The sequence below is a fragment of the Siphateles boraxobius genome, unplaced genomic scaffold (genome assembly GCF_051911475.1).
Source record: "Siphateles boraxobius isolate OS27281-9 unplaced genomic scaffold, OSU_SipBor_1 19, whole genome shotgun sequence".
Classification (NCBI taxonomy): domain Eukaryota; kingdom Metazoa; phylum Chordata; class Actinopteri; order Cypriniformes; family Leuciscidae; genus Siphateles; species Siphateles boraxobius.
Genome location: NW_027508799.1, coordinates 25894225 through 25916164, shown reverse-complemented (window position 1 = coordinate 25916164; position 21940 = coordinate 25894225). Strand labels below are relative to the sequence as shown.

The following is a 21940-nucleotide window of genomic DNA, read 5'->3' as shown; positions in this document are numbered from 1 at the left end:
AATAAACTCACTTTATTCAATTGTTTTTTTTCCCATTTCCTCAGGCAAGTGTGAAAATTTATCTCAGGCTGGAGGACTCAAAAATCACCCTTCATTTTGTCATGCTCTCCCCCAGTTTCTAAGATGCCACTTCCATAGTGTCAAAAATGAAAGCCCCTTGCATCTGGAGGAGACCCTTCAGATTTTGTGACAATACAGATAACGGCCACCATCAAATTCAAGTTCAACCCGTAATTAGGAGTACCCACGCAAGGATCTTTGTGTGCTTCCTTGCTCGGGCTGAAACATCACTATTTGATAACCTCAAAAGCTCAGGATGCTACTCTACCAAATCCGATGCGCTGCAGAGGTGCAGAGAAAATTGCGGCCTTGCTCGATATGAACTACGCATCGGGGAGCAGTGGAATGATTTGAGCCTCCTGTTGGGCCTTCGTTCTCCTTCGGTTTTCAATTGTCTCACAAGTCAGCATGGTAAAAAAAGTGGATTGAAAAGAAAGGATGGTGACAAGAGAATAGAGCAAAACACGAGTGATGGACAAGCAGCATCCTGATTCAATACACTTTGATGCAGAAATCAACAGTCTGCGTGAAAGACTAGTCCTTGTGTGGGAACAGGTCATGGATTCTCTTTTTGAACAAGAATAAATGAATTGACTCAAGGGAGCATGACTTCATAAGTATCAAGTTCCTTGGAGGCATGCAAATGCGCAATATTAAAGTAAAAAATCCTGTGAGATTTTAGAATATTAGCACAGATATTTGTATTTTCTGAGGTTAAATGAGCCACAATTTAAATTCTTCCCTTACAAATCAAATTAACGGATACGCTTGCGGAAATTCATCTAGCCTTCCAGATTCAGAAAAACATGCAAATTTGGTAACAGATTTCTCTTTTTTCCCATATCAATGGACTGACTGATCTCTGTCCAATTTGTTCTGGATGGAAGGAGAAAGCCATTTCTCTGCAAGCAATGACTTGTGTCTCCTCAGAACTATAGAACTCGGGACTACATACACAGTAGCAGTAGTAAAGGACAAAACGACAAACCCCTCTCATCTCAACATTCAGAAGTCCAGTACAAAATCAATAGCCGTTTGAACTGACAATTGAGTACAAAAGAGCTTCTACTTGCTGTTTGACACAGATGAAAGTAAAAGAGGAGTCTACCTTTGTGTGCCACTCCTCCCACCCACATACAGGGTCAGATGAGGGAAATTAAACTTCTACTGAGGAGTAAAACAGAGTTGCGTGTAGTTTTAGAGTAACAAGCTGATGTGGGGTCATGAAACTCCCTGTGAGCTTTCAACCCAAAGAGCAGGGATTCATTTAAAGGTGAAATGTGTCATTTTTTCAATGTTCAAATACTTCTATCCCAATGTAGAATGCACTGGGTTATCAAGTAAGGCTTCCTGAAGTCTAAAATTTTGGTTATTTTAAAACATTAAACTGTTTGCCTAAACGGTCAAACATGTCAACATCGGGCCCAAACAGTGACACAAATTAATTGTTAAGAAAAAATATAGGACGAGGACTGTTTGAATGGAGGCAGACCTGAAAGCTTGCTTGCAGTCGATTGTAAGAAACCGTAGGGTTTAGTCAGACTAAATGATTTAAGTCTAGCACACAACAACAACAGTAATTTCACCTGAAGATAAGAGTTTCATTAGAAATTATGATGTAAAAAAAAAACATGCACAGATTAATCTTTCCTAATAAGAAAACATGCATTTAGAAAATAGAGAACATTTAAATTTTTTCCCCCATTATTCTAGCTTTAAGACTAAGAGAACTTTTGCTCAAACCCTTTTCCGACAGGACAAATGATGGTTATTTATGCTTATTCATTGCTGATTTGTGCAATGGCCATCAATACTTCATTGCATTATCATCACTTTTATCATTTTTATTGCTATATCAATTTAAACACACAAGAACTCAGGTTGGGTTTATGTTTAATAAGACAGTAAAGAAGAATACAATCAGCCCATCACCTCCCTCTGCTTCTTCCTCTCTTGATGATTCGGTATTGAGATAAATAGCTTACCCTGGGGTGCAACACCTGATTGCAGCATCACACTCTGTCATTCTGTACACTCACAATCACAGCGAAGGGAACAACTCATTATCTCACCTGCACTGATAAATCAAATCGGTTATCTAATGCTGAAAAAGTGTGCCTAACAACATTTCATGCTAATCAAAGGTCATTGCAAAACATGCTCAAACACTGATAAGACTTCAGACTAATGCTAGAATGAATCAAAGGCTATTTCTTTAAAAATATTAATAAAAGGCCAGTCATGTGTACAAATCTATTTAAAAAACGGAATAAAATCCCTATCTTTGTAAAATTATTGTATATTGAAACAACTGACAACATGACAATCATTCACAACCTATTTACTTCTGTAATAGACCGAATTGAGTCAGACAAGAATTTTTTTTTAAAGGGTAATTTATTTATTGAGAGTTAAATGAATATATTCGTCAAATGTGCTTTTAAAAAAAAATCTAGTTGTGTTCTTGCTTAATGTTCTCACCCATGTTCTTCATTGGTGGTTACTGCCTATAATTAGGAAGGAAGAAATTTCACTATTAAGACCCAGCCTCTGTGTTGATCTATGTAGTGCAGTCTCTTCCTGTGGTGCTTTATAGTTTACAAGGTTCTTTGGTTTACTCCATGTCGCATGCTTTGCTGACACATCACGCCATTAATCTCCAACTATTGATCCTACATTGGGGAGGAACGCTGGGGTCCAATTAGTATCGGTTGATTGTGCCTTTGCATATTCCTCATGATGGCAACCTTTTCAAAGTACCCTATAATGATTTTAAGGGGGAGTGTGTTTTAAAGGGCGGTCATTGAAAAATTGACACTGGCTATTGATGTTAGATTATTTTGGTGTAACACCAAAGACTTGAAGACCAAGGCCTACTGGACGTCACATGCACACACACACACACACACACAAATCAAATGTCAATGTAAAACTTGACAATGTTAGGACAGTCCTAATCAGGAAACCGTGACCTCAACAGGTCAGATACCGAGCGCATGTTCCACAGCCTTGGGTTGAATCATGCTCCAGCAAATCACTGCTGAATGTGAAAGCATTGCAGTTTCTACGTTCTCAAGGTTACTTGGTCTCTTGCGTTTCTGGACACTGAGATAGTAGGAAAATGCTTTGAGAATAATCAGGGCTCAACAAATAGAATTTGTTCTGCTGTCACAGCTGTGCCAGTAGTTCAGATTTATACTTGCCCTGCCAATATTAGCACTGATTGAGCAAAAAAAAAAATTTGATAATAATAATGTTAAAACAATGGCCCGATGCGGCTAGCTGGCCCAAAACTCTCTCACATTGTCTCTTATTGTTGAGCCCTAAAAATGTTTGCAATGGTCTCTGTAAGTGAGACCGTTTCAAAAGCATCTTAAAGTTCTAGAGAGTCTGGAGTAGTTTTTCAACGTCTGAAAAAGTCCATATGAAACTCGCACAACATTTTCACCCGGAGCAAAAGGGATCTTACAACCCACACATCATATTATCTTTGTGAATTGAGACATGTTTGTACTTGCTAACACAAATGACATCTGAGCAGAACGGCAGTTCTAGAGGGGGGAGGGGGGGCAAACAAAAAGCAATTTCTTTTTTCCAAAAGCAATCATTCTAAAACTTGACTTGGCCATGTAATGTTTCCATCATGACCTGAGAGGCTATTACCCCCATACTGCTGACAGTGACAAACCTCTGGGAAACTTCTGCTTTTGGCAAAATACAATAAAGCAAAAAAAAAGTTTTGAAGGCACAGTAGGTGTATTCCTTTCTCCAAGTAACTAAAAATAAATAAGGGAGAAGTCATTATGACCCTATTCAAGCAGGTTTCCTGAACGCTCACTGCTCCTGCCATCGGTCGGAAAAAACAGTTCCGAACTCAAACGGTCAAGCTAATGTTACCATGTTGGGCTGGTCACTGTACTTAAAGAAAGAGAAATATAGCACCACAGAGTCAGTGTTACAAAGGCATTCAACCTATGATTATTGTTTTTACTAACAGTTGTCTCTACATATGAAGCTGGATAGGATAAATTATTTTAAAATCAAAACAAATGAAACAAATCACACTTAAAACAATTAGAAAAGTCTACATAACCTCAAAAACAGAGCTTAAAAGTTTCTGTCAAAGGTCTACCTGAATATAATACCAAAACATCAAAGGTCATGTGTTGACCAGCATACATCTAAATGCAGCAAGATGGGGCACTGAATCACCTCCTTTCAATTCTACTCTTATTTTTCCTTTCTAATTCTAGCCAAGTACAGAATAATGGAGACGCAGCAATAAGCACGAATGAATGCACAAATAGGATGCCTCCACTCCCCCCCACGCACTTATATAAAAATTCACAATCACCGATTTCAAGAGGTAAATATCATTCGGCTCCAGGTGCGGAACTAACATTAATCTGTTGTTCTAGAGGTTCAGCTGTTTCAAAACAGATCAGATTGCAAAACAAGTCTTTTTTTGAGAATGACTACAGGTCATTCCCCATTCATAAGTAAGTGGATAGGATACTGAGGTAATGTAACACGTCACCATGCTGTTTTGCTTTGTGTTTGTGTACAATCGTGTACAATGTTTTGTTTACTGACACTGCATCTTTTGTTAATGTTAAATGGCACAAATATGGCCATTCACTTCTCTCTCTTTCTTTCTATCAAAGACACAAACAATGGTTACTATATATATATACACACACTACAATATGTGCAAAAGCAGACAGGCAGTATTTAGAAAAAAACCTATGTTGAAAGCTTATAGGTCTCCCTAGGAATCAAAATTATCTCTAAAGTTCTCAATAAGTAGACGCATTTACAAAACTCTTGATACAGCAGCATAAAACCCTTGATAAATGTATTTATGTAAAATACAGAATCTCTGCAAAATGAGAAGCATAATCAATAAGTTGAGGGAGACACTGCAAGAAGATCTAACTTGTGATGCATCATTCAAATCTGCTTGTGCATCATATTTTAGGTACTTCTAACTATTATAAATTGAATATTCTCATTCAATCCCTCAGCAAGTCCTGAAATCATGGTTAAAAGATCTTATTAGCTCCGATGATGAATTGCATCTTTACGCAATGTTAAGATGGATGTTTTGCCTAGGTGCACACACACAAACACACCAGTACGCTCATGGGCCAGGCACTGAGCTAGATATTGTTAAATTTAATTACGAAAAAGAGTAATTAAAAACATAAACCTATTTATTCCAACAAGTGCAGTCCTGCAGTGCACAAGAAAAGCAGCATCTAAGAAACATACAAAGTGTTACCCTCCATGCCCTAGATCTCTCTACCCGTTCAATACAAAGACACAGAGGAGGAGGAGGTGGAGAAGGCTTGCAAGCCATAGCAATTCTGCACCGATCCAAGGACACAGCATCATCCACAGCTTTCCGCAATATCCCCGTTTTGTATGAGGGGGCTCATTCGGCCCCTGCTGGTTCCCCTCAAACCCAATTACATGCCACATTGCCAGGCAGCAGGGCACCAGATCACAAGCGCCAGCATGCTGAAGATGGCACTAATGTCATGCAAAATTTACTTTTACATGCAGATCTGCTGCGTTCAACAGCATTTTGCTAAAGTCTAAAAGTGAATTCACACCATATATCATCCATATACAGACTCACACTGGCAGTTACATGTGTATGTTTTGCAGTTTGACTGCAAGAGGCATACAATTACCTCATCTAATAAATAAGCCTGAACAGACTATAAAAAACGCATGTAAATGCTTTTACAGAGTCTGAAGTTTGCAAGGCTCGAGCACAAGTAACTCTGAGGTGACACAATGGAAAACTGTGATTCATCAGTCCTGAGTCATGATGACAATGGCCAAGCGGTCACATTCAACACCCGAGAGAGATGTTTGTCATCTAAGAAATGCACACAACCTCAAATAATTCTATCCACACAAGATTCTCCCAGATTCTCCAAGTCTCATGACCCAGAATTGTTATTAGTAAAGGAAAATATCATCAATCCAATCTCATATTTTTGTTAAGAGGTTAATACTTTTACATTGTGCATGATACATAATCAAAATATGGTCATATTCCGACCTAAATCAGAATATGCTTGTGTATGTAAACACTGACAACTGTACTGCTTTAAAGAACACAGCCCAACGATCTACCTTTGTAGATAGTCCAAAAACCAAGATAGCATCAATACTTGCAGTAAGTGATGCTCCATTCAGAGTCTGGAAAACAATCTTTTCACCGACAAACCACGTGCAACCATATTCCACTATCCTTTGAAACATGATCATTCAAACACGCTGCTTTAATCTGATTCATTATAAGCTCATGCTCGGTACTCAGCCTGTTTGCTATGGGCAAGTGCATTTGACTTATTCCCCTGACCATTCAGACCCGTCTCACTCGACATGCATGGCTGTGATGGATAAGATTTCATTAGGTTGGCAATAGTGAAATTCTGTCGCTGAATTCTAACTCAAAAATTACCTGTGGCATTGCCACCAATCGTCTCTACGACCAACTTAGCTCACGATGCTTTTGGGAAACGCAGCCCAGGGCGTGAGGAAATAGTCAGTATCGGTCGCTAACATTACACACCTTACGTTAAGTAACAAATGACCACCACAACAGCAACGCGCTGCATTTCAAACCCTGCGGCTATGGAGACTTTTAAAGCGAAAGGGTAAGCCCATATGACAGACTTAAAATGACTGCATTAGTAGGCTACAATCACACGATTTCATTGGTGTGTATTATGTAGGCGGTTTTCAAAATAGGAAATTAACTGTCACATAGCTACTGCATACACATGGTTATCAGCCAAGCCAAGTGGAAGCGACAGAAATGTCATGACTGTAGGCAACATTTTTAACACGGAGTACTATGAACACCAAACATACTATCTATACTATAAATATTGGCGGTGTATTGGTAACAACAGATGTCCAAATGCATTCTACCAAAATTAAGGAAGGAATAAAATAGGAAAGTAAACGTATACAACCTTTAAAATGTCGATTTATGCAAAGAAGCCGACCGAACAAGTGCATTACTACGAAATTCCTGGCGGCGGGCGCGGTATTATCTCTCAATCCAGTGATCACCAAGAAAAAGTTGATACAATGTAGCGCCGAACGTTCTAAACATTTCGCGCCAAACATCAAGAGTTACAGTGAAACAAACAAACAAACCTCGAGACCATAACAATAAACAGAACGCGCCCCTTGAACAACGCTCGTGCAAAACTATTAAAAGCGCTGTTTTTCATACCTCCTTCTTGGTCGGCTTGCAGGCAAGCGGGTATATTTTTCTTCCAACCCGGCATTTCGGTGGCGTCGTGTGCATTCAGGGGGTAAATCTCAGGCGCATTTCACTGACGGCACAGGCGTGCATTTCCCCGCGCCTCGTCCCTTCTATTCACTGGCAGCCGGTGTAATTGAACGCCGTGTCTTCCTCAGCCTCGTTGTGGAGCTGAGCCTGGGGGTGTGAGCAGAGAAACACGAACGTGAAGAGAAACACGAACGTGAAGGTACCCACTACAACCCTCTACAATAAAGACTTTTTTTCATTTCCTACCTTCCCCAGCCCTAGAATTGTCCCATTATTTTGTCACGTTAAAGCTTCACTGCACACTGCAGTTCTAATGGCTACAATCGTAAACGCCATACACACAACACCTTTCTGTTCATCTGTAGCCTAATTGAAGTGTGTACAGCGTTGCTGATTGTTCTATTCCCGTGTTTTACGTGTGTGTGTGTGTGTGTGGTCTTATTCATTAATATCTTAAATGGGGTTTGTTGTTGTTGTGGGAGTGAGGCAGTGTCAGAAAATAACTTTTGTTAACACACAATATGTTCATTTAGGTCAAATACTTCAATAGAATCATTTTAATGTAATACATTTTCGATCTGGAGCCTTTAGACTGTTAATTATCAAATCAAATCAACAGCAAATTACCATTTTAGTTTATAATTCAAAAATAATTAAAATAATCACTTCCATAAAATTTTAATTAAATTAAAAAAAACTTGCTATGTTTTTTTTTCTCATCATTTTCTGAATTAAGTCATTTTGTTAAAAGATAAACTGTCATCGGAATTTTTTTTTTCTTAAAAAATATTTTGTTTTTTAAAAGCAATTCTGTTTAATGTTTTACTATGGAAAAAAGATTGATTTTGTTTTATGAATTATTATTATTAATAATATTTAATTAGTAGGCCTATTATTAACTTTTGTCTGCATATATCACATGTTTTGACAGGTTGATTAACAACTATATTTGTGATATGCTAATATATATTTTACCTTTGGGGGAAAAAATTGTTTTTAATAATTGTGTAAACTTAAATGTATTCATGGAAACTATTTTAGTACAGTTTTACTCAATGGTTACTGTTCATTGCAAAGCATTGTGGGTATATGTTCTCACCCACTTGCAGAAGTGTGGTACCTTTAATTGAGCGCTTTTTGACGTGCTTGATTAGAAAAACATTGCTTTAGTTTACTTTATTATATACTTTCTGCCAGACAGGTGAATATACACTCACCAATGAAGCATATCATATATTCAGTAATGAACAAATATGATTGGTTATAGTGACCTTTTTTTATAGTGATTTTTTTCTGACCCTGTGTGAAGTAACAAAACTAGGAATGTGATTCATATCTCAGTGTGTCCAGTATTGATTTCTGATTTAGCTGCATTCATTTTCTACCTAATTGTTGTTCATTTGGTGCAAGCATCAGCCCACATTAAATGTGCGGCAGTTTACTGTTTCAACGTTTAACTATCTCTTGGTGAGTGGGTTTCAAGAGCCTAATGTTCTGAACTCAAGCTTTAATTAACTGTTTATTTCAGTAAGCTGATAATTTAATTATATCTGCTTATGTAACATTCGCACCCTCATGTAGCTTTTCCATAAATGTGAATGGATTAGGGGACAAATATATGCACAGTAAACAGACAAATAAATACTTCAGATTGATGATTAAAAAGCCATACTGTATAAATACGGGAAAATTATCACATCTGATCCCAAATACATATGCTGTTATTTTTTTTAGTTCTACAGCACTGGAGAAGCAAACAGAGGAGGGGGGAACACGTGAAATATATTTGTTATGGGATAAAATGTTTATTTTGACAGAAATAATTTTTAATAATTGTGATTTTTTTTTCTTCAGTTTTCTTTAGGGAGCACTGCTTGTAGTTAACCCTACTGCCCTAAACAGCTGGTTGTTGTCTAAGTTGGTGGTCTCCAATACCTCCGGAATAAAGCAATATGGCACTCCATGTTTCCACCAGCATGTACACATTCAACTCCTAGCCACTGGGGGGGAAAAAAACATCTAAATGTAGGTTAGGTGACGCTGCTTCTTAGTGGGCATTGTGACACATCATCATTGGCCTACTTTCCTCAGCCTCTGCTGTATTTTTTTTCTTCCTTATGTGTTCCCTCCCCCTCTCGCTCCCTGTCCATCCATCCACCGGGGTACCCTGGCGGCTTCACGTGCGCTGGAGCGTACACTACGGGGCAAGGCCAGGCTGTAATGAGTCAGGTTGGGCAGAGCTCATCCTCATTCTGAGGCCTTTCTTCCGTCCTTCCATTTTGCCATCCATCCATCCATTCATCCCTCGGGGTGAATACCGAGTAGCACATCACGGTCTGAGATGATACATTAGACAGGAAGTGGAGGGTGGAGGGGGGAAAGCTTAAATGCAATGCCCTTAGTTAGTGGCTCCAAAGGTCTAATCATTTTCACTGGTTGATGTAAAGATGAAGATGTTGAGAGGCAAGACAGAAGTGTGGATATTATGATATTACACTTTGGAGGGATTCTAATTGGTGCAGGTGTAGGCCCAGCTTGATATTCCTTATAGTTCCTTATGGTTCCTAGTTCCAAACAGTTGATGGGCACCATTGACCTCCAAAATACTAGGAAGTATATTTTCCAATAAAGCACTTGAACAAAGATAAGCTTTTTAGCCTACACTAAAGGTTATTGTTTGAACAAATGAGTTCCATGTGCAGCTAGCATGTCATTAACTGATGCTCTAAAAATGTTTAGAATAATTAGTCAATGTAAATCTGTTCTGTTAATGAAGCCTGACACTAAATGTCGCTTTTTTAAGTCTTCAAATGCTGGCTGTATAAAATGGCTGAGGCGTAGCAGTTATTTTACCCATCTTATCTCTCATTACAAACCAGATTTCTTTATTGTTTAGGGAAAACAAAACGCCCAAATTATTAACCAATAATATAACAAGATACAATTTATGCATTGAATCTTAAAGGGGTGGTAAAACACGATTTCAAGTTTCTAACTTTAGCTAGTGTGTAATGTTGCTGTTTGAGCATAAACAACATCAGCAAAGTTACAACGCTCAAATTTCAAGCAAACGGAGATATTTGCTTTTAAAGAAATCAATTTCTAAGGACTACAGCAAACGGCCGGTAGGGACTACACGACATTCCTTCAGGGTTGCTGACATCACTAACCCCTAAACCCCTCCTCCGAGAACACTAAATAAGGGCGAGGCCATTTTATATTGCTTTGGAGAAGAGTTGTTGTGGTATATTAGGCTGGAGTGTTGTTGCCGCAATGCCGTCGAAACGCTGTTATTTTCATCCGGATTGCAGGTCCACTTTGTTTCAGCCTTCCTAGGGTCGGAGGAGTTAGGGATCAATGGTTAAAATTTATTTTTGACTCGGCCCCTCATAATTATTACCCAAATCTCGCTCTCCGTGCTGCACATTTTACAGAGGAAAGCTTCCACAATCGACAAAAAAAAGAACAGAAGCTGTTGTTTACGGGCCACAACCTATAAGTCTGATTTAATTTCCGTCAATGTGTTTTCCTGTGATAGTTCGTATTGTTAATTGTATGTTGTAGCAAGGAAGTAAACAAATGACAACGCTGTTCAGCTCTGCAAACCAGTTTGTTAAATGCTCAATCATACTTAGCGTTATCCGACAAACACGTTTTTTTATCTCAACAGCGACCTTGGAATTAGTGTAAATGATTTTTGATTAGAGCCTTTATGTACTGTTTATCTACATGCTTGTTTATCGACAGGCATGCTAAACATGGTTCTGTGTTTGATTTGGCTACTGTAGTAAAGCCAATGTTTAGTGTTTGTTTTGGGTTAATAGTCCCGGCGACAGATATTTGGCTACAATCATTCTAAAAATACAAAAGTAACGGTGCCAAACAGTCCGTACGATCACTATAGATCTGCAGTCTTTACTCAAAAAAATCCCTTTGAGGACTGTAGTATAATTTGTTAGAACGATTATATGAAATTCTTGTTTATGAAGCTTATTTTTGTAATACTATAATAATTAGTACAATTAAATAGCATATCTAAAAGTAATAAGAGAACAACAAAAAACAAACCTTTCTGAAACGTCGTTTAACAGCCGTTCTTGAACAGGTTCTGCTCAACATCTTCACTAACATTCTCTGGGTCCGATTTGTTTTATTGAAGCCATTGTTTATAATACACCAAAGCACAAACTACCGGTAAAGTTAAAGGGCGTGACGTTTCCGAAAAACGTGCACTAGACGGTTATTGAATCACAACACACTGGGCCAGCTATCTGAGCCCTTTGCGTATTTTTGAGGGACTGGCTTCATAGAACCCAGAAACCACCAGACCGTTTTTAAGGAGGGACAGAGCAGTGTAGAATAAAGGTAAAATATATGAAAAATAATGCAATTTTTTAAAAAAGAAGCATGAACACATTACAGTGCACCCCACAAACACAATCAAGCCTTCAAAAAAATGTGTTTTACCACCCCTTTAAGTCTTTTAATTGCCATTTTATATTAGAACAATTATAATCAGAAAGTCATGACTGCAAAGGGAATAGCTGTACCCTTTAGAAATAGCTTAATAATTGAACAATGTTTCTCATTCTTCAGAACTACAGTGCTGATGACACTTCTTGAATAACGATTTCCAAAAAGTTGCAAATATTTCACAGTTTTTCCATCATGGTCCAAACATTCCAACATTAACCTTCCAGGCAATTGAACTTGTCATCTACCTTGTCCATTATACACTTTCATTTAACTGCAGAGGAAGACAACAACACAATTATTGTCGAATTTTGATGGATATTCATGTGAACAAGTTTCTAAAAGACTTTGATGTGATAAATCACTGAGCGATGTTGCAGAGTTCCTATTTCACCTGTGACAAAGGACAGAAAAAAGGAGCTGATGTTCTGCAAGTATGCATTTAAAACAAGCTTTCGCCATTCAACATGTCCACTGTGGTTCTATAATTGAACAAGTTTACTGATGATTAAAAAGCTCTGTAATTATCACACAGCAGTTGTTATGAAAAAACAATCAGCAGGCATTGATCTTGACATCTTGTCTAAGTGATGTCCTATGGCATGCTTGTATACCGCAGTGATGGAATGCCTCATTCGAAGACGTAATCAAAAGACATGAGAGTAGCCATTACTGCTCTTAACTGTCAATGCTAATAGCAGTCATTCACCCAACTGTGATTCATGAGATGACCTCTCAGGCAGGACACAGTTATACACAACTCTAAATACACACCCAACATGCCTTGAGGTGAATTCCCATTCAGTTTCAGCAGTGCTGGAGATAGCAGTTGGCAGCACCTGGGTGCAAGGCCAGTGAAGCTCTCTGTACTGTATGTCTGTAGAGTTGAGCAGATGGAGTCTAAAGAGAGGGAGTATACATAAAGAATACAGGAGAGATGGATGATATAGACTGGATGAGGAGGTACCCAAGGGTAGGGCTGGGGCGTTATGGATTTCTTCTAACCGCGGTTGAAAAGCAAGATTTTCCCGCGGTATGGCGGTAAAGCGCTTTAAATAGCCAGCCCCCAAATGAATGCCTGGAATTAAGAAATAAGAAGCAAATAGCAGACATATAATCAGGAGGACGTGGAAGCGCGGGTGCGATCTCTTGCGCGTGAACTGGAGCTCGTCTCATAAATGAACCGAAACTCGGCGAAGGCTGGGCCTAAATGTCTACTTTTAAACAAAATTCAAAACGAAATGATAACATTTTAGTCTACAGTAGCCTAGTCAGGTAAGGTCAGGTTTGCCGATGTGCGTTATAGGCTATTTACTTATTCATATTTATCCCTGGGCGCCGATCGGAGACGGAGTTCACTGCTGATATTCTGGGGATACAACATAGCCAATATACTGGGGACTTTAGCCTTTAAATATCTTTGCTGCATTTGATCAGTGTTCTTTCAAGAACAGCCAAGAGCTTTCTAGGCTCGCGACAGCAGCGCCTCGCATTGCTCATAGACCTTAAAACAGTCAGCGCCGCGGATGCGGTTTCGAAAATTGATCAAAAAAAGTTGGTGCGGATGGATGGCGGACAGATGATGAGTTTTGTGATGCGGTTGCGGATGAAATAATAATAGCCCATCCGCGCATCTCTAATACGAATGGAATGTTATCATGCGTCATGGAACATTGCGCTCCTCAACTCGCGAAAGGTCGGATTTGCTCCATCTTTTGATGATAAGTTTTGTTTAGAAAACCTTGAATCCATGTAAGCCACAATATCATTAGACATAAACAGGGCCGGACTGGGACACAATTTCAGGCCAGGAAATCCTACACCCATCCAGGCCATCCACCCAAAAAAAATTTAGAAACACGGTCAACTCTGTTTTTACATTTATTTCACAGTGTGACCATAACATAAAAACATAAACAACAAACCTAGAAGTAAAGCAGTCCTAATATCAAATGGGTCTGCACATAATGTTATACAAGCATTTGAAGATCAGCAGGTTGCGTAAGACTTTTTAATTAAATAAATGTATTTAATAAAATTATTAATAAAAATATTTTTTATTACCTTATTAAATGTATGCATCATCTTTCATGTCAAATTCTTACATTTGATTAATAAAGTCAGTTATAATAAGACATGTTACCCATCAAATTAAATAATTTGCACTGCAAAATTACAACTGCAATAAATGCTGTTATGAGATTGATGTTTTAAATAAATGTTTGAATATACAAATTAAAAAAATGCAATACTTAAACATTAAACTAAACCGCTAATAGTTGGCGGCAAGTGACCGTCTTAATTAGTGAGTCATTGAGTCAATGATACAAAAGATTTGTTCAAAACGCTGAATCATTCAGTAACAAAACACCGTGCAGCTGTTGCTTTCCTTTGGAACTATTTTCGTCGGTGAAATAGAACAAAAACAGTTAATATTTTTTTTGTATAAAATGTAAGTAACTTAATATGAAATATTAACTACGCTACTTGTTTATTGAACAATAAATTCAATGTAACATTTCCAATCGTGATAATATTCAGCAAAACACCTCCCTTAGTTGTGTTATGTTAAATTAAATCATATGCTATAAATAAAATAAAATAAACAATTCGAATTTTTACCTCAGTAGCCTACATTTCTTCTGTGAGTTTTCTGTGTGCTGTTTCACTCATTTGTTTTGATTTCTCCACGAATGTAGACGAGTTAACAAAGAAAAAAGTAAGCTACAGTATTTACAGATGAAACTGACCTGCACTTGAAGGCCTGAACAGGCAGTAATTTTACAACATTTTGTTGCTTCTTTTTGGAGTGCTTTCTCTTTCTTTCCCTCTCTGCTCCACCTGGCCGTTTTCTCTCCATCATCGGGCGCTGCTCGCATTTTTTGTTTAACCGTTTGGCTGAGGCGTAAAGTCGAATTGTAAGTTAGCCTTGCCAGTCAAGACTAACAAATTCGTGATTGTATTTATTATTAATAATAATAATAATAATAATAATAATAATAATAATTTTACTGAATGACGAATTCGAAAATGATCACTGCTAAAGGTAGTAATATAAAATAATAATAAAAAATAAATATAAAAAACGCTGGCTGGCAGCAGGCCAAATTAGCCGCTAGGCCACCGGGAATTCTCCCGGTGCTCCCGATGGCCAGTCCGGGCCTGGACATAATCCATGTCATTAGAATCAATGAATCCATGTCATTAGACACAACGTGCACCAATGTGCAGGCCAAGGCACTTTTTTTTTTTTTTTTTTTGCGGTGATGACGGTGACGAGCTCAGACCCGCGGTTTTGCGGTAATCGTCCCAGGCTCCAGCCCTACCCAAGGGTCAAGGCAGCTAAAAATCGCAAATTCGCGTGCAGTTCTTAAAGACAACAACTCCCACTGTTGCTGAGAAAGGCCAGGCTTCGCACACCACGTCGCCTGTGCACAATGTGATTCACAGCCCTGTGGCAGCGCTTCAAGTCTCACAGGGCAATCAAAGGCAATATGATTTCTGCTTCATTCAGAGTGCTTTAATGCCCATTACACTTCTTGTATGCACAGCCAAATAGAAATCCAGTGGCAGTGTACTTCCTCTTAGCAGCCAATAAGCTGCTGTGGCACAGATATTGAAAAGCCAAGATGAAGCCAAGAGAAAGTGAAAACAACAAAAGGGATATGTGCACAATTATTTAGGGAGAAATGAAGGACATAATGTTTAAAAGAATGTCAGGATCACCATGACTAGACAAGGCTATTTTCTTATTGTGACGGTCCTTGGAGTGTTTTATTGACAGTGTTACAGCTCCTTGAAGACATCCCTGCCTTGTGTGGCACTTCTATCTTAGTTGAAACAAAAGCAAAGACGCTCAAGGACGTTCTCTGCCCTAACAAACAGAGGAATTCATGTGCTTTCTGAAGCTCTTTCCATCAAGCTTTATTTAATGTGGGTTTTATAACATAGACCCTTTCAAAAATCACTGAAAATCTATAAAGCTTCTAAGCAGAAGTTAATCATTACTTGACAATATTTTAGAAAGGCATTTAAATACTATCAGATTTAGAAATGAAAGTAGTTCTGTCAATACATGTTCACAAGGACATCCGTACTATTTTCACTCTTGTGTGGCACAGCTGGAGTTCAGAGAACAGTCTCGATGAGACCCAGGTCTCCAGACAGTGTAGTCACGATTCCTTAGAGATGGCCGGCAAAAATGTTGTATTTATTTGGTTTCTGTGTATAAGGCTTGTCAAGTATCCTGGTGATCAATGAATCAAAATGACAACTAGCAGCAACTGTGAAACTTGGAGGCACAGCAGGGCTTTGTGCCGTGTTCTGCTGTAAGGTCTAGCAAAATCCACTGCAGAGTCAGCCACTAATCCAAATGCATCATGACATCTCATGACATCATTGTGTCCTTTTGTACCTTGCAACCTTTAAAAGTTTTAAATGTGCTGTCTGTGATGACTCAAAGCAATTTCCCAAATGCCTTAAATCCATTAATGAATGTTCCATTATGAATCCTGTTTGTTAGGATGAAATCACCTGAAAATAAAATTCTGTCATCATTTACTCACCCTTGTTTAATTTTAAGACTGTATGACTTGACTTATTTTGTGGGGCAAGACTCATGCACAAGTCTTATGATAGTTTTTTGTGAAGAACAGACCAAACACAGAGTCATTGAGTTGAGCATAAGAAGTGGATCAGTTAAACAAATCTATGAACAAATCAGCCAGACAAATTTTGCAAAAATCTCATTTGAAAGAACAATTCATAATACGCAGGGGAGGAGCGCTAGACTGGCTGTCAAGATTTTCAGTTAATAAGGACTGAAATTTAGGTCTGTTTGTCACACAAACCTATTGTATGACTTAATATACTGCATAAGCGAGACTTTATTGATAGTTTAGTCATTTTGGAGCTTAAAAGCCCTGGTCCACATACACAATCATTATTTTTTAGGATGTTAAATAACTCAACATAAGTAATCATAAGAATGTCAGATACAGGGCTCCTTGCAATGTTTGCTTCTGTGCTGAAATTGACAATGAAGTAAAGAGCACAAAGGCCCCAAGCATTTGAATTGCTAAACTAGGAGATCAATAAATGTACCAGTACAACCTCTGAAAGAGAGGAATCAAAGACCTGATGTTACGCAAGAACAGTGCAGCATTTTGTTCACTAAATGAGCAATTGTTGAAGAAAAAAGTAATTGTTAAAAAAGTAGAAAAATATTATGCACTTAGACTGTCTTAGTAACTGAATGTCACGCCAGGGAAGGTCTTTCATTCATGGATTATTCCATTCACTTTTGCACACTCGTCCAACAAACAACCTTAGATGGCCGAACTCTGAAGTTGCTATTTTGGATTGGGACTATTACCACTCTAGAGAGCTTCCAGACATGACGGAGGGAACATGGAGGGAGGCCATTAGAGATGCGCCGTTGGCGGTTCTAGCCGTGGACTCCGCGGAATCGGGCGGAAGACGTGACGAAAAAAATATTTTTTTATTAAATTCGGGCGGGTGGCGGGCGGTTTCTAGTCTCTCGGCTGTCATCAGCAGCGCCTTGTATCAGCGGATTGCGGGCAGGAAAATTGGTCAAAAACGTTGGTGCGGATGGATGGCGGACGGATGATGAGTTTTGTGATGCGGTTGCGGATGAAATAATAGCCCATCCGCGCATCTCTAGAGGCCATCCTACGCTGTCTGGGGAGATCCTAGCCTAATTCCACACCAGCGTCCACGTCATCGAACCCAGAGCCCAGCCAAGCATCACACCAAGGCACGGAGATGACGCCAGAGCCCACAACAGACAGGGAGCTCCACCTGCCGAGATGAAGGAGCCTGTGAAGATGACTGCACCAAACATCGCCCTGGAGCTCAAGAACCACAGTGAGTCTGACCAGGTGTGTGAGCCGGCTACATCGTCTATCGCATGGGAGTTTTAGTTTAGATCGAGGAAATGGATTGGAGACCCGCCCACACTCCCACCGATCTGAGTGATTTTCTGGTGGACTCAATGGAAAATTGCTTTGAATTTGGAGAGGATAATTCCCTGACCCCTCTGATCCCACTTGACTTAGATTCTTCGTCTTCAGGGACCATCAGGCTTAGAGCTCCACCGGGATCTCTCGTTCCACCGGCTCCACCTTGGTCGGACGTTGCCCATCCTGCACCATGGAACTACGAGCCGTGTGCTGCCGCATCAATGAAATCCCCGCCATGGCTCCTCTCTCCTTCAAAGCCGCCATGGGTTTTCATCCTGGCTGGACTCTGGGATTCCTCCTGGCTTCCTCTGCTCCGGGCTTCTCCCTGGCTCCTCCCACCTTCCACACCACCCTGGTTTCTTCAGTTGTCATCTCTCCTGGGTTCCTGTGCTCCACCCGAGCCTCCTTCATCTGTCTTGAGAGGAAGCTTGTGCCTTTTTCAGAGAGGGGGAGTACTGTCACTGTTCTGTTATGTTTGGACTTTTCCCCCCTGAGTTTGTCTCCATGGCTACTGATTTGATTTCATCATTCTGTTCATCTGTTCGCTATTAATTACCTTGGTTGATCTGTGTATATAAGTTCCTGTGTTTTCAGTTCTCTTTTGTCCGGTCTTGTCTATTTTATGGTTGTTTGCTTGCCTGCCTTTGTTTGAATTTACCTGTGGATAGTATTAAAAGACTGTCATGGATCTTTATCTTCCTCGTCATTTGTGTTACTACAGCCAGTTTGTGACACTGACCTCAGAAAAACTAATTTTGCCAATTTAAAAAAAGCCTAGTTCAGCAAATAAAGTCTAATCAAGCAAGTTCACATTTCTTGTTCAATTATCAATGCATTTATGATCTCACTCTCTAATACATGATTTTAAATTACTCTTTATATTAAGAACACGGAAAAAATTATCTTTTGATCTTTGTAGCTTCAGATCTTTTAAATAAACTCTACCACACTTATAAGTACCTATTAGCCCTCATTTGAGAAATTACTGCTCGCACAAAATCAGTTCTCTCTGATATTCTTTTAAGATGAATCCTTTGTGGATCCTTTACATACTATGTGTGAATGTGTGAGTATGTGCCTGTTTTAGCAAACAAGGGAGGCAGAAAGAGCACTTTTTAATAAGACACGGCTGTTATACAAGCACTACAAACATCAATTCTCAGAAGACCACATGAATACAAAATGCATGTTTGTGTGCCTGTGACAAAAAAATCCTTCTTTATATTTTAATGATAAGTTTGTTCTTTGAAGTAAGTAAAATTAAAAACAACAGTACAGTTGTATATTGCGTTGATTCTTAGATTTGTTATTATGATTTTGTCTGCATTTTTGAGCTTGTTCATCTAAGTCTTTCTTCCTCACATGCAGAATACATTTCCACTGCATTTACTTTGAACTTAAACATATATTTCCAACTCAAATAGCTGTAAGCCAACAGAGATATTGCTATCAGTTTTGGAAACACTAAAGACCAAATTATGAAATAAAATAGGATCACACATGGCCTGTGGTCCTTAAATTTCAAACCCAATTAAATCATTAGCTTTGGAAAACAGCTTTCTCCGAGGTCTTGCCATCAACATTGAGGCTTCACTGGGTGCTTGGTTAATCAAATGTGAGTTAGATTAAGTTCTTTAATTAGCTAAATGTGTTGAGAACAAGAGTGGGTTGGCCAAGAGTAAGTCTAATTAGGCAAGGCCAAAATTTGCTGGAAAGGACATGACAACATCGAGTGATGAATTACAAAGAACATGATTTTCTACCACCTCTGTTTATTGCGTAACACTAAATTCGTGGAGGTATCTTAAATCAGGAAACATAAATTATTAAAAGAGATGTTTTGTTCGTTTCATTACGCTTGGTGTTCTCTATTTTCTAGCCACAGGCTTTTCCTACCAGTTACTTTGTAATAGGGTATTTTAGACAAGAAATTATTACTTTTACATGTATTTCCCTTAATATAAAGCTTTTTTGAAAAATGAGTATTGGGTAAAAGTGCTACACAAATACAATAAATGTGACTTGACACATTAGAGATCCGTTGCAGCGTTTTGATGGAACAGACAAGTTCTTAACAAATATCAAAACAGATATTGCTTTTAAATGATAAAGCAATTTCATATGAGCAAGAGGACGTATATCAACACGACTGTGATTCTTCCAAGAGTGATATTCTATGGATCTGCTATTGATAGTAAAAAGCTGTAACCAAGCTTGGAACATTACATTTTAGACACAACATATTGGGAGTTTTTTTTTATGCTTCCAACAAAAATAGTCCCAAACAAAGACCAGAATGAATAGCTTGACTTAATGATTCAATGTCTCACTTTTAAAAACTGTCACTTCCTGCCACCTACTGGCATAACAATGTAACTTGCAGAAAGAGTCACTGATAAACGCAACAAATAAGCCAAAGTCCCTTTAAGGCAAGTCTTTTCACTCGGCGGCCATCTTTGAAACGCCTCTCGGGGAGCTATTTAATGTAAGTAGAGCTCCTATCTCTGTGAATTGGGAAAATAGATAGACTCAGTCTAGTCTATTAGATAGACTCAACACTCTCGGAAATATTTCCGCCATATTGCACATTGCGCTTTCTCGCATTCATAATAGCTAATATGAGTGCGCTGTCTTTGTATATCTAAAGTCTCTTAGTTAGCAAAAAGTGACAGGTGAAAAAAAGATACAAAAAGTCCCTGTGCCTTTGGACTGTTATACCGCCACTCTAGGAATACTATTTGACAAATCAGATTCGAGAACCAGAAACAACTGTTGCATGCCTGTTTTTATACAAAATTACAAATTCAGGAAGGCCAAGAAATCTCTGCCTTACTAATATAAATTTTTAGCCTTATTTTTTATAGCATTAGAGGAATGAAAGTAAGTATTGGAGAGAGAAAGAGGAAAAAGGATACATTGAATAGAGAATAGTAACTGTTTCTTGCACACAAACACCACAGCTGGAGATTTTGAATGTGGGGAACCAAATATAATTATTTAAAAATGGACCCTTAAAAACCCCAAATATTGGGATGAACATATCTGGTTTCGTTCCATTTCTATGGTGGTTTTACTACAGTCATATAACTGATACATCATATGGTAAACTTAGTGTATATTTAGGTATCTAACCTCTTTTCATGGCTTTTACTTGTTGGAATCTGTTAATCAGTGACATGTATATGTTCTCCATCAACCTGAGGTCTCCGAGCAGGTGGTGAGGTCAAAGAGGTTGCGCTGGAAGGTGCTTTATACCTTGCGTTACATTCCCTTTGGGAGCCTTTGGGCTACTCTGCTGTAGGCCTAATCTGTGTTTATGGCATTGATTAATCAGAGAGCATGCCAGCAATGAGGCCACATCACACTCATACACCTATACACTTGCACTCGCTCCTTTCGGGCAACCTTCCTTGAGGGCTCTGAGTTTCTCACTGAGAATCAGGAGGCAGAGAGACAGAAGCCCTATAGAGAGCACTAGTGATAAAGAGCTAGATCGGACATTGTGATAGACAGATTCAAGGAGGATGATGGGGGAGTGCAGAGACACTGTGTCTAAGAATACATGACCTTGTATACATGCCCTAAGCATTTCATTTAGCTGCTGTTGACCAATCAGAAATTGAGAGGCTTGACAAGTATGTGGTGATGGGTCAAACACTGAGCTAACGCCACGCCAACGTCTGAATTGGCCTAGTACATGCTGTCGGAATGAGCATTTTAGGTTAGTGCCGTATATCAGTTTGATTAATGCTGCTGAAACATTGACTCCAATCATGGTAGTAATTCCAATGTTGAAATAAAATACGTTGACTAATCAGCTGTCGGAAGCAACATGGTGTCCATATTAAAAAGCAGAGTTTGAGGCTGGGTGTAATTTTACTTGAAACTGTGGAAGAAATTATGAAGACAAATACTTCTGATGAGTCCATATCATCGTCCATATTGTCTCTCTCTCCTGCTGTCTCTCTTTATGTCTATCTGTCTGAAGCCAGCCTCAGTAAACAGTCTGACACAGGTAAAGTGGGCAATATTTTGGATGTTATACGTTATCTCTTTATCCCAATTTAAAGGAACTGTTCAACAAAAAATGACGAAAAAAAACCAC

The 21940-nt window shown here is 38.8% G+C and overlaps 1 protein-coding gene across 13 annotated transcripts in view; it reads right to left on the bottom strand.

Moving 5' to 3' along the window:
• Positions 1 to 7734, bottom strand: part of grip1 (glutamate receptor interacting protein 1) — a 269029-nt gene extending 261295 nt beyond the window's left edge. For 6 of the 13 annotated variants that reach the window (XM_077234602.1, XM_077234595.1, XM_077234597.1 and 3 more), the window contains exon 1: positions 7322 to 7508. In XM_077234602.1, the coding sequence (XP_077090717.1) occupies positions 7322 to 7376 (55 nt within the window). In that variant the 5' untranslated portion in view covers positions 7377 to 7508. Of the gene's footprint in view, positions 1 to 7321; positions 7577 to 7627 lie in introns of those variants that run through there. The other 7 variants (XM_077234606.1, XM_077234610.1, XM_077234609.1 and 4 more) reach the window with 7 other exon arrangements.
• Between the last annotated feature and the right edge of the window lie 14206 nt (positions 7735 to 21940).